This window comes from Mytilus californianus, unplaced genomic scaffold, assembly GCF_021869535.1.
Source record: "Mytilus californianus isolate M0D057914Y unplaced genomic scaffold, xbMytCali1.0.p SCAF_22, whole genome shotgun sequence".
In the NCBI taxonomy this organism is placed as follows: domain Eukaryota; kingdom Metazoa; phylum Mollusca; class Bivalvia; order Mytilida; family Mytilidae; genus Mytilus; species Mytilus californianus.
Window position 1 is genome coordinate 6,415,073 of NW_026262671.1, and position 13,361 is coordinate 6,428,433.

The 13,361-nt window shown below is 34.9% G+C and overlaps 1 protein-coding gene across 4 annotated transcripts in view; it reads left to right on the plus strand.

Moving 5' to 3' along the window:
- Positions 1-5,860, plus strand: part of LOC127732188 (elongation factor 1-alpha) — a 58,407-nt gene extending 52,547 nt beyond the window's left edge. Inside the window, exons 1-7 of one of the 4 annotated variants that reach the window (XM_052241258.1) lie at positions 141-290; positions 1,751-1,931; positions 2,391-2,559; positions 2,920-3,098; positions 3,471-3,750; positions 4,050-4,306; positions 5,276-5,860. In XM_052241258.1, coding sequence (XP_052097218.1) covers positions 1,788-1,931; positions 2,391-2,559; positions 2,920-3,098; positions 3,471-3,750; positions 4,050-4,306; positions 5,276-5,632 — 1,386 coding nt within the window. In that variant the 5' untranslated portion in view covers positions 141-290; positions 1,751-1,787 and the 3' untranslated portion in view covers positions 5,633-5,860. Of the gene's footprint in view, positions 1-140; positions 291-1,750; positions 1,932-2,390; positions 2,560-2,919; positions 3,099-3,470; positions 3,751-4,049; positions 4,307-5,275 lie in introns of those variants that run through there. The other 3 variants (XM_052241259.1, XM_052241257.1, XM_052241260.1) reach the window with 3 other exon arrangements.
- Positions 5,861-13,361: the final 7,501 nt, after the last annotated feature.

The following is a 13,361-nucleotide window of genomic DNA, read 5'->3' on the forward strand; positions in this document are numbered from 1 at the left end:
ATTGAAATATTCATTCAAATTAAGGATAACTATAAAGATTTTTTTATATTTCTTCTTTAAGTGTTATCATTTTGTCTTGAAATTTATGCCTTTTAAGGGCATGCGAGTTGGAGTACCGGAAATTGCCCAACCTTTTCATTTCTAAATAGTGCTTACGTTTAAAACACACTGCGTCGCTCTGAAAAGCGTTTTGTTGACTTATATCAAATTTATGACGTCATTTTTGGGTCACATATATATACCACGTGACAACCCAGCCTCGATCTCTTTTACGCTGTGGCCAAATAACAGTGAGTATGATGAAAATTTAGTTACTTCTAATCCATTAAAATATTACATTAATTTAAGTCATCTGATGATTTTAGCGATCATTTTGACTCTATTACGGTATTTGGATGTTATAAACTCATTATTTCTTTTGAAAACCATGTTCTTGGGATAATTTTTCAAGACCGGCTTTTCGTACCACGTCGACAAAACCCGACATTCACAGTGCCGACATTTTGACAAAGGAACCGACTTAAGTGTAAAACAATCATTATGTTTATGATTATTATATTTATTGGAAATTTCTCAAATAGAGATATGAAGTTGTCAAGACCTTGATGCCGTTCTTATCTCTGGAATATATGTTAGTCCATATTGCGTTGCAAGTAAAATGACTAATATGGCAATAATTCACACGTGGGATAAGGATGAATAGTTTACCGGAAGAAAAAGTAAACTGGGATGTGAGAATGTTTCATGTCTATTTTATTTACTCTCTAAATAAACCAGTTGACCGTGTATGGTTCAATAAAATGGGGGAAGGGGAAAAGAACTTGTCTAGCTACGTAAAAACTAGATTCAAACGAACATTTAGAAATGTAAATAAGTCTGGAGTTTTGTAAAGATCTTGGCTTGAAGTGCTACAAAATCCATATTTTCTGATGAACACGTTGAACTTGCTATGACTGCTGTTTCCCTTAACTATGGTCAGATCATGTTTTCGTACGTCATTGAATGTGTACTATGCATTGTCAGTGATATTGTTTGCCTCAAATTACAGCCGAAATTCGGCTTTTTCCCCTAGAGAAAATTCCCAATTACTAAAAAAAATGGCTTAAAATTCCTCCCAAAAAGTTTTACATTTTCCCAAAACAGTGATGGCATTGGTAGTAATGATTGTAAATATCGTATTCATGTTATTATTTTGATATTAGAAAGCACTTTTGAGATCCGGTTTTCTGATCAGAATCATCATGGTGTTTGTAAAACATGTGGTTTTCAATGCATTAAGTACCATCATTGCTTCTGTTTCTTTCCCCTCTTCGAAAAGTACCTTTTAGGTTGAAAATGTCTGACAACCAAAATATACATGAAAACAACAGTGCAAAAAAGACAGCAAAGGTCAGCAAAAAATCGCTGATGTGTTCAGAATAAAATATACAATTTTCCCAATTTCCATAAAAATATGCATTTTTCCCAATAAAAAACGGTAGAGGTAGTTTTGAAAAAAGACAACAATATCACTGATTGTTTTTCAATGGAAATTGTGACATCAAAATGCATTCTTAATAGAAGGAAACCCCATTAGACGAGGATATATGTACAAAATGTCCCTTATATTCAGTATTTGTTCTGTATTGATATTATTGTGCTTTAGAAACTTTGCAATACACCGTCCTATGTAAACCTGGAGTAAATAGGGTGGACAGGGAACCCTCAAAACAAAGTATTGTATGTTATCAGGGTTTTAATGTTTTTTCAGGTCCACATTCAGAAGCCTAACTAAGCATTAAGCAACCATGGGGAAGGAAAAGATTCATATCAACATTGTCGTCATTGGACACGTCGACTCTGGAAAGTCCACATCAACTGGTCATTTGATTTACAAATGTGGTGGAATCGACAAAAGAACCATTGAAAAATTCGAGAAGGAAGCAGCTGAGGTAAGTTGTGTAGTTTCATTGATTACTGTTTTTTCCAGGTCTGAAATGCTTACACATACTAAATGTTCATTGTTTAAATAAAAAAAACAGATATAAAGATGAGTGATAAAAGTTGCATTTTACCTTGTAATTATTAATCTGTAGGAAAAACTATGAAAGGTCAAATTGCTCCCACAAAAAAAATCAATATGATGAAAAGTCTTTAGTTTCAAGTTTTGAGCTGAATTGCCATCCTCATACATGAGTGACAGAGATACATGACATGTACATTGTGCTATTTGTTGTTACATTTTATGCAACAATATTACATAAGATACATAACAGTAATTGGTCTTGTGCTTTTCTACTGTGCATTGCTTACACACTTGACCAATAAGAATGCAGTAGAATGAAAAACAAAAATTATACAATCTGTGTATAAAAATGCTGCTAGTGCTAATGTTTTATGTAATCTTTTAGATGGGAAAAGGCTCCTTCAAGTATGCCTGGGTTTTGGACAAACTGAAGGCTGAGCGTGAACGTGGTATTACCATTGACATTGCTTTGTGGAAATTTGAGACCACCAAATACTATGTTACTATTATTGATGCTCCTGGACATAGAGATTTCATCAAGAACATGATCACTGGTGAGTTTAAATCTTCAAAATATAATCAATGTAGCAAAAATGACTATAAATCAGATTTCCGTATTTTACTTATAAATGGACTTAGTTTTTCTTCCAGTTAACATTACATACAGTCTGCAGTTTGTTTTTAACACATTTATTAGATTCATAAACCAGCCTGGATTTTTACCAAACTTGAACAGAAGCTACTTACAATCAAAAGATAGTATAGAGACGAATATTTTTATTAATTTTTTTCCTCATTTTTGTTAAGCCTGCGAATAACAGCAAAAGTAGGCGAGACACTAGGTTCCGCAGAACCCTTACAAATTTTTTTGAGATGTCATAATGCTAATTCATTTTTCATTTTGTTTATTTAAGGTACATCTCAAGCTGATTGTGCTGTTTTGATTGTTGCATCTGGTACTGGTGAGTTTGAAGCTGGTATCTCATCCAATGGTCAGACAAGAGAACACGCCCTTTTGGCTTTTACTCTTGGTGTAAAACAGATGATTGTCGGAGTCAACAAGATGGACAATACTGAACCACCATACAGTGAAGTAAGTATTGACATTTCAAAGTTTGTTCTTTTTTAAAAATCACAAGTGGTGATGCATTACAGTCATTTGGATGCTATTGGTCAAAAAGCTAATGTTGATTCAGGTTAGAATTAATAGTGGCATTTCAATTTCTGATACATATTTATTTGCATTCATCTTAGCAAATATGATCCATCCGAAATAAACTAGATATAATTTTTCGAGGTAACAATCCTTTCACAAATGAGCTAAGTTTGGAAGATAGTTTTAAGTGAGGGTACACATGTTAAATTTTATTCCACTAGAAAAATTTGATGACACTTTTCCACATTTTGTACAAGAAATTAATTGTCAGATTGTAAAGCTTTATACTTTATTTGTATTTTTTTTCAGAGCCGATTCAATGAAATCCAGAAGGAAGTCAGCAGTTACTTGAAGAAAATAGGATACAATCCTAAATGTGTAGCTTTTGTACCAATTTCTGGATGGCATGGAGATAACATGATTGAGCCATCTGAAAAGATGGGCTGGTACAAGGGATGGTCAGTTGAAAGGAAAGAAGGAAATGCCAGTGGCAAAACCTTATTTGAAGCTCTAGATTCTATCCTGCCACCATCAAGACCCACAGACAAAGCTCTCCGTCTCCCATTACAGGATGTGTACAAAATAGGAGGTAAGGTCTTATTATTACTAGTACCGGTTTATGTGTTGACTCTACAGTACAACTTGGTGAATTAAAAGATCAGGAACAGACATCAGCTCATTAGTTTTCTTCTTTGTATTGTTTTACATTTGCAATTTTAGGAAACAAGTTTTCAGGGTCAAATAAATTCAAATTTAACGTAGAGTATACAAAATCTTTTTTTTTTTTTTTTGAAGACCAATTAAGCATCAACTTGAATCTTACAGAATACAGTAATTAATACACTTAAAGGATATTGAAAATAACGATGTATTGTATATAAATTTTAGGTATTGGAACAGTGCCAGTAGGTAGAGTAGAAACTGGTATCATCAAGCCTGGTATGGTTGTTACCTTTGCTCCAGCCAACATCAGTACTGAAGTTAAGTCAGTAGAAATGCACCACGAGTCTCTCCCTGAAGCTTTACCAGGAGATAATGTTGGTTTCAATGTAAAGAACGTCTCCGTCAAGGAAATTCGTAGAGGAATGGTCTGTGGTGACAGCAAAAATGACCCACCCAAAGGAGCCAAAAGTTTTATTGCACAGGTAAGCATCCAGCGCAATGTATTGTCTGTTAAATGCAGGATGCAATATTTATGCCTTTTACAATCTGATATCCGATTAAACCTATAAAATTCAGCCCAATAGATGTGCATATTAATATTTCTATATATCAGAGTGCATATCAATATTTCTATATATCAGATTTTGAAAACGAATTTTTGTCAACACCAAAACTAGAGAGTGGGTATCCCCTCATTGCATTTTTCACAATATATGAATATTAATATATATAAAAAATTTATCCCTCAAATTGAATTTTTTATTCTTCTGGTATTTCAACAAATATGTTGCATTTATTTAGATTAATCGGACTAGGATTAAAAATATTTTATATTTACTTAGATCATATCTGAATTATTTCCTGGTGTCTAAATTGAAGAAATTTGATACCCAATGAAATGTGTTTTTATGCCCAACTTGTTATGTTAGAGGGGCATTTTTTTTATTCGTTGTATATGTCTTGTCTGTCTCACTTCAGGTTTAAGTTTTTGGTGAAGGTTGTTTTTGATGAAGTTGAAGTCCAATCAACTTGAGACTTAGTACACATGTTCTATGATATGATCTTTCCAATTTCACGGTCCACTGAACATAGAAATGATAGTGCGAGTGGGGCATCCGTGTACTATGGACACATTCTTGTATTTACATCAGTATTGTCTGTTCTTGATCAAGAATTATTAAATGTTGAATTCAAATCAAACTTGACCCAAAAAAATTGAATATTTCATGATGGGTCACTGCTGAAAATTTATCATTTCAAATGAAGCGAAAGATACTAAATTCAAACTCGCAATTTTAAAACAGTCATGGCAATAAACAAAAAAGACCAACAACAATATACAAAACAACATTGACAACAAAATCTGGGGTTTGATTTTATGTTGTACCACATTTTCCCTACAGACCCACTTCAAACAAATGGCAATAAAATAAATGTTTGTATTCCAACAGGTCATCATCTTGAACCACCCTGGAGAAATTAAGAATGGATATGCGCCAGTCTTGGATTGTCATACAGCTCATATTGCCTGTAAATTTGTTGAAATCAAAGAAAAGATTGACAGAAGAAGTGGTAAGAAACTTGAAGAATTCCCAAAATTCATCAAATCTGGGGATGCTGGTATTGTGGACATGACACCATCAAAGCCTATGTGTGTTGAATCCTTCCAAACATACGCCCCATTAGGACGTTTTGCTGTAAGAGACATGAGACAGACCGTCGCTGTAGGAGTCATCAAAGAAGTTACAAAGGCTGAACCTGCCAGTGGCAAAGTTACCAAATCTGCAGCAAAGGCCGGCAAAAAATGATGTGAGGCCAGTCTAGATGATGTTGATATGGAATTGAAGACTGAAATAAAAAACAAACTAATTTTTTGTCAAAATTTAAGACCACAGCAAATTATGTATTGGACAATTTGGTTGCTTAGAAGTAAAATTCATCGTAAAGAAATCAGGCGGAAAAACTTGTAAATGCTATAGGCAATGGCATAATTTTATTTATGTTTAAAAAAATAATTAAAAAAAATGCCTAACATCTTTTTGTGTTTATATTATAAGTATGATGTGTGTGGTTTCCTTGGAAAGGCAGTTAGATCCCTAGTCGGGTCTAACCAAAAAGACTTGAAAAGCAAAATTTCCTGCACCTCGGGAGCAGGCATCATTAAAGAGCGTCAGCAAATACTGGTCTGACCTTTATGCCAGATGTTAGCATAACTTTATAATGTAAATGAAATGACGGTAAAATGTGAAGAAATGTGCTGAATATATCCCTTTTGGTATTGGGAATGGAGTTATTGAGGTTAAATTATTACATTGTGCCTGTCTCAAGTCTGGTGCCTGTTATTCAGTTGTCATTCGTTGCTGCACATGTATGTTTTTTGTATGTAAATAAATCCGGCCATTATTTTTCTGGTATGAATTGTTTCACATTAGTAATTTCGAGGCATTGTATGTATAGCTATGCAGCATGGGTTTTGCTCATTGTTGAAGGCCATATGATGACATAACTCTTTTACGTCATTTTGATCTTGGGCAGAGAGACGTCTCGTTGGGAATTGCGCCAGATCTTATTTCTATATTCATGACTTGCTGATTTGGTAATGACAACTTGAGCAATAGGAGCCACTTCCTTTCTGTTTTATTAGGGCCCTGCCTAGTGGCGGTTCGCCCCATAGTGATCAGTCTGTCCGTAAAAAATTGTATCCGCTCTATATCTTAGAGAACTGTTATAATTTCATACTTTATACTTGACATATATATTAACCCACACAAGAGGGTGTTGCACTGTATCATAACTTCCAAGGTCAAAGTTCAAGGTCAAAAACTTTGGTTTTAGTTGTCAACCCCTTGTCCTATGGTAAAGATCGACTGCTCTATATCTTGTGAACCGTTGATACTTGACATGTATATTAACCAATATAGAGGGGGTGACATAATGTGTATACAATTTCCTAGGTCACGGTCAAAAACCGATTTCAATTGACAACCCCTTGTCCTATGGTAAAGATCGACCGCTGTATAACTTGTTAACCGTTATTTCAAAGATACTTGACATGTATATTAACCAACACCAGAGGGTGTGTCATAATATATGTACAAGAATTTCCTGAAAGATCACAAGTCTCTTTGAAACAACAAACCATCTTGTATTGCATCTTAAAAAATTGTCCCGCAGTATTGTTTTTGTCGGGCCTCTTCAGGTACTGATCCAGCCATTTTAATACGACCGCCAAAAAATTTTGTGGTCGTATATTGGTATGACGTTGGCGTCGTCGTCCGAAGACGCATTGGTTTTCGCACTCTAACTTTAGTTTAAGTGAATGGATCTCTATGAAATTTTACCATAAGGTTCAATACCACAAAAGGAAGGTTGGGATTGATTTTGGGGTTATGGTACCAACAGTTAAGGAATTAAGGGCCAAAAATAAGCATTTTTGTAACTTCCAGACATAACTTACCCACAAGGTTCCATATCACAAAGGGAATGCTGGGATTGATTTTGGGGGTAATTGCCTCAAAATTTTAGGAATTAGGGGCAAAAAACAAGCATTTTTCTAGTGCATTACAATAACATTCATTCTGTGTCAGAAACCTACTATGCTGTGTCAAATATTTAATCACAATCCAAATTCAGTGCTGTATCAAGCTTGAATGTTGTGTCCATACTTGCCCCAACTGTTCAGGGTTCGACCTCTGCGGTCGTATCAAGCTGCGCCCAGCGGATCATTTTATAAAAGAGAGAGTTCCAACCATGTACCAATTCAAAAGTATTGATCGTCAAAAGATGGGGGGTGAGATCCCTCCCCCAAATGACAAGCTAACAAGGTTGAGTAAACACTAGTGGTAGGTCATGATATTTGGGGTTGAAGCTAGTAAGTTGGCGATCTGTCTAGTCTTTTGGTATTGTCGCACTCATTTCTATGGAGATTAACTGGCCTTGCCCCCTAAGTCGTGGTCTGAAACTTGTTGAATGTATCTTGCCTATTTAAGTTTGGTGATTGTGTCAGTTAGAGATAAACCATTAATGGTGATACAGTGATGTTTTGGTATGCAGTTTTACAAGCATTTGCACATTACATGGAATTGATATAGTGGAGCGGCGAATGTGGAAAAAGACGAGTTAACGAGTTTAAATTACCTAGATACCTCGTGAAATTTTAATATCTTAAAATATGTCGTACAAGTCAAATGTGCGAATGACGTTACCAAACTTTCATTGATTATCCCACTTCTTTTCGATAGATTAATATCACGATTAACCACTTTCTAAACATGATTTGGGAGCTAAATTGGTAAATACTATTACTCGTGAACTCCATACATTATAAGGACAGTTTTAATTCGTCCTGTATTTAAAGCAGAGCGCATCTAAAAATTGTATAAAAACAAACACCTAAAAAATAACTTTTTCAACTAGCATTATTGGCACGCGCAATAAATGTGTATATTTATGTCCACGCCGTAGCGGAGGATGCATTAAGTTTAATCATTGTACGTACGTACGTCCCAAAATTAGTTTAAGGTACAACCACCAAGCCATCGTATAATACTTCAATCGACCAGATTTACATTTTGAAGAAAATTAGTAATAAGCAATATAATTGGTTTAAAATCTGCATTATGCCAAAATTTCAATTCCGGTTTATTGTCGCGCATGAACAAGTTTCCGTCTGTCGTATGACCATAGTCCTTGGCCTCATTTTCATGTTCAGTGACTAGAAAAAAAAGTTAGATTTTTTTTATGTTAATTTCTCTCTTATCATGAGTAATAGGATAACTATATTTGGTATGTGCGTACCTTGCAAGGTCTTCGGGAAAGTTTTCACTTGACCCCGACCTCATTTCATGGATCAGTGCACAAGGTTAAGTTTTCTTGGTCTTCCATATCTCAGATACTGTAAGGTGTACATATCCAACTGGCAAGTGTCATCTTACCTTTACCACATTATCATGGTTCAGTGGCAAAAGTTGAGTTGTGTTTTGGTCTGTTTTTATACGACCGCAAAAATTAAAAAATTTTTGGTCGTATATTGGTATGACGTCGTCGTCGTCGTCTGGCGTCGTCCGAAGACACATTGGTTTTCGCACTCTAACTTTAGTTAATGTGAATGGATCTCCATGAAATTTTACCATAACGTTCAATACCACGAAAGGAAGGTTGGGATTGATTTTGGGGGTTATGGTACCAACAGTTAAGGAATTAGGGGCCAAAAATAAGCATTTTTGTAACTTCCAGACAATAACTTGTGTGTAAGTGTATGGATCTCTCTGACATTGTACCACAAGGTTCCATATCACAAAGGGAAGGCTGTAATTGATTTTGGGGGTAATTGCCTCAAATTTTAGGAATTAGGGGCCAAAAAAGGGGCAAAAAACAAGCATTTTTCTAGTTTCATTACAATAACTTGTGTGTAAGTGTTTGGATATTTCTGAAATTGTACTACAAGGTTCCATACCACAAAGGGAAAGCTGGAATTGAGTTTGGGGGTAATTGCTCGAAACGTTTAGGAATTGGGGGCCAAAAATAAGCATTTTTCTAGTTTCCAGACAATAACTTGTGTTCAAGTGTATGGATCTCTCTGAAATTGTACTGCAAGGTACCATACCACAAAGGGAAGGCTGGGATTGAGTTTGGGTGTGATGAATCATAAGGGGGTTAAAAAAATTGGGGGGGGGGGGATATTTTTTTTTCTTTTAAAATTTTCCATTTTAAGTTGGTTATTTCTGATTTATATTTAAAAGCAAATAATGATATGGTAGGAGATACACACCAAACAGGATGTGTAAATTATTATATAATAAGTATTGTGCAATAGCAAGAAATTTTCAATTGCACAGTATTGCACAATAGCAAGAAATCTTCAATTGCACAGTATTGCGCAATAGCAAGAAATCTTCAATTGCACAGTATTGCGCAATAGCAAGAAATATCCAATAGCACAATATTGCGCAATAGCAAGAAATTGTCAATTGTACAGTATTGCGCAATAGCAAGAAATATTCAATTGCACAGTACTGTGCAAAAGAAGATACTTCCTATAAATTGCTTATTTCTTGATCAATTTCAATGGGGTTTTATTCTTGAATTCTTGGGGTTCTTTAATATGCTGAATCTAACCGTGTATAAAGTTTTTGGATTTTGGGCCCCGTTTTTAAATTGGTCCACATTGAGGTCCAAAGGGTCCAAAATTTAACTTTGTTTGATTTCATCAAAAATTGAATTATTGGGGTTCTTTGATATGCCGAATCTAACCGTGTATTAAGATTCTTTATTTTTGGTTCCATTTTCAAATTGGTCTACATTAAGGTCCAAAGGGTCCAAAATTAAACTTAGTTTGATTTTAACAAAAATTGAATTTTTAGGGTTCTTTGATATGCTGAATCTAAACATGTATTTAGATTTTTGATTATGGGCCCAGTTTTCAAGTTGGTCCAAATCAGGGTCCAAAATTAAACTTTGTTTGATTTCAACAAAAATTGAATATATGGGGTTCTTTGATATGCTGAATCTGACCATGTATTTAGATTTTTGATTTTTGGGCCCCGTTATCAACTTTGTCCACATTGAGGTCAAAAGGGTCCAAAATTAAACTTTGTTTGATTTCATCAAAAATTGAATTCTTGGGGTTCTTTGATATGCTGAATCTAACCATGTATTTAGATTTTGGATATTGGACCATAATAGGTGAATGTCCAATTTAAAATTTTTAAGTTCTTAGACCACATTCATTCTGTGTCAGAAACCTATGCTGTGTCAAATATTTAATCACAATCCAAATTCAGAGCTGTATCAAGCTTGAATGTTGTGTCCATACTTGCCCCAACTGTTCAGGGTTCGACCTCTGCGGTCGTATCAAGCTGCGCCCTGCGGAGCATTTTATTTAATACTGTATGCAGTAGGTCAACTGTATTTGGTGTATGGAAATATTTTAAGAGTTACATGTCAGTCTGGCAGGTTTTATTCGACTTTGACCTCATTTTCACGGTTCATTGCTCAATGTTAAGGTTTTGTGTTTTGGTCTCTTTTTCTAATACTGTATGCAATAGGTCAACTATATTTGGTGTATGGACATATTTTAAGATGTACATGTCAGCATGGCAGGTTTTATTTGACCTTGACCTCATTTTTATGGTTCATTGCTCAATGTTGAGTTTTTGTGGACTGGTCTGTTTTTTTCTTAAACTTGAAGCAATAGGTCAACTTTATTTTGTGTATGGAATGATCGTAAGGTGTGTATGTCTGTCATGGTTTCATGGTTAACCTTGTTTCTTAGATGCTATAAGCAACAGGTCAACTATATGTGATGCATGGAATGATGTTAAGATGTCTGGCACGGTTCTTCTGACCTTGACCACATTTTCATGGTTCATTGGTCAACACAAATTTCCATGGTTTGGTCAGTTTCTTTTTATGCCCCCGCCGTAGTGGAGGGGCATTAAGTTTTCCCTTGTCCGTCTGTACGTATGTTCCAAAATTAGTTTCCGTTCTCTAACTTGAGTTTGCCTCAACCAAATGTTATGAAACTTATACACAATGCTTATAACCACAAAACACAGACCAAGTTTGAATTCTGGTGGCGTCACTTTAACTGTTCTAGAGTAATGCCCCTTTATAAATTGAAAAATTGCAAAATTTTTAGTTTCCGTTCTCTAACTTAAGTTTGCCTCAACCAAATATTATGAAACTTATACACAATACTTATTACCACAAAACACAGATCAAGGTTGAATTTTGGTGGCGTCATGTTTACCGTTCTAGAGTTATGCCCCTTTATAAATGGAAAAATTGCAAAATTTTTAGTTTCCGTTCTCTTACTTAAGTTTGCATCTCCTAAATGCTATGAAACTTATACACAATGCTTATTACCACAAATCATTGATCAAGTTTGAATTTTGATGGCGTCACTTTAACCGTTTTAGAGTTATGCCCCTTTATAAATAGAAAAAATGCAAAATTTTTAGTTTCCGTTCTCTTATGTTTGCCTGAACCAAATGTTATATATGAAACTTATACACAATGCTTATTACCACAAAACACAGATCAAGTTTAAATTTTGGTGGCGTCACTTTAACCGTGCTAGAGTTATGCCCCTTTATAAATGGAAAAATTGCAAAATTTTTATTTTCTTCTAAATATCAAGTAATTTTTAAAATTGGAGTTATCTTCCTTTGTCCATGATTATAGTTGAATCAACTACAATCAATGCTTTATACAATGCAATGTTTAATTTTGACTTCCACTGAAAAAACACAGATGAAGCTGAATTTGGGTAATGTCGCTTTAACCATTATTGAGTTATGCCCCTTTATAAATCGAAAGATTGCAAATTCCATTCTGTAACTTAAGTTTGCCTCAACCAATTATTATGAAACCTATACACAATATTCATTACCACAAAACTAAGATCAAGTACACATTTTTTTTTCCGTTTTCAAACTTTAGTTTGCCTCAACCAAATGTTATGCTTATTACTACATAATACAGATTAAGTACGAAATTTGGTGGCGACACTTTTACCATTCTTGAGTTATGTCCCTTTATAAACATAAAAATTGCTGAATTTTTCGTTTCCGTTCTCTAACTTAAGTTTGTCTCAACCAAATGTTATAAAACTCATACACAACCGTTCTAGAGTTTTGCGTGTTTACAAATAGAAAAATTGCTGAATTTTTAGTTTCTGTTCTCTACTCAAGTTAGCCTCAACCAAATGTTATGAGACTTGCACACAATGCATATTACCACAAAACTCAGTTTAAGTTCAAATTTGGGTAGCGTCACTTTTACCGTTCTTCAGTTATGTTCCTTTATAACTATATGATATCCAACGGGGGCATCATCTGTGGACACTATCCACATTTATTACTATAAGCAATATGTCCTCTATATTCGGTGTATGGAATGATTATCTGACCTTGACCTCATTTTCTTGGATCATAAATGTTAATGTGATACTAGTAGTAAAACTTGACATTTAGGACTTATCAGCATAAAATCAGTGGTCAGTATAGTAGGCGAGACATTTTAGCGTGTTCACTCTTGTGTTGAATTTAACCGAGAAAGTGACAACCATTGCAGTGTACGTTTGGTTCTCATATGTGTTTGATAATCACGTAAAAGGACAATTACACTGGTTCGTTAAAACTGGCTCCGTCCGATGCCAAGAAAAGATGCTCTGAAGTTGGAGTTGACAAATATATAACCTGCAATACTGTATTTGCTGAAATTTTTAGTATAGCAACAGAATCTAGAAAAAAAGCAGCAGCAGTGAGACTAGTCCGAGATTACTCTGACGTCCAACGGCTGTTTTGCCAGACAAGCTGGGGCCGTCCCACGGCCCCAGCTTGTCTGGCAAAACAGCCGTTGGACGTCAGAGTAATCTCGGACTACAGTGAGACGTGATGATTTATTTATTCATTTCGACGAATTCTATAATTATACAGAAACTGATTCCATCATATTTAGGTATCTCATATCTTGTTTTAAAAGCTATACAGAATTTGAAATCAGCATAGCGCGACTGAAAAAGAAGAACCAGTC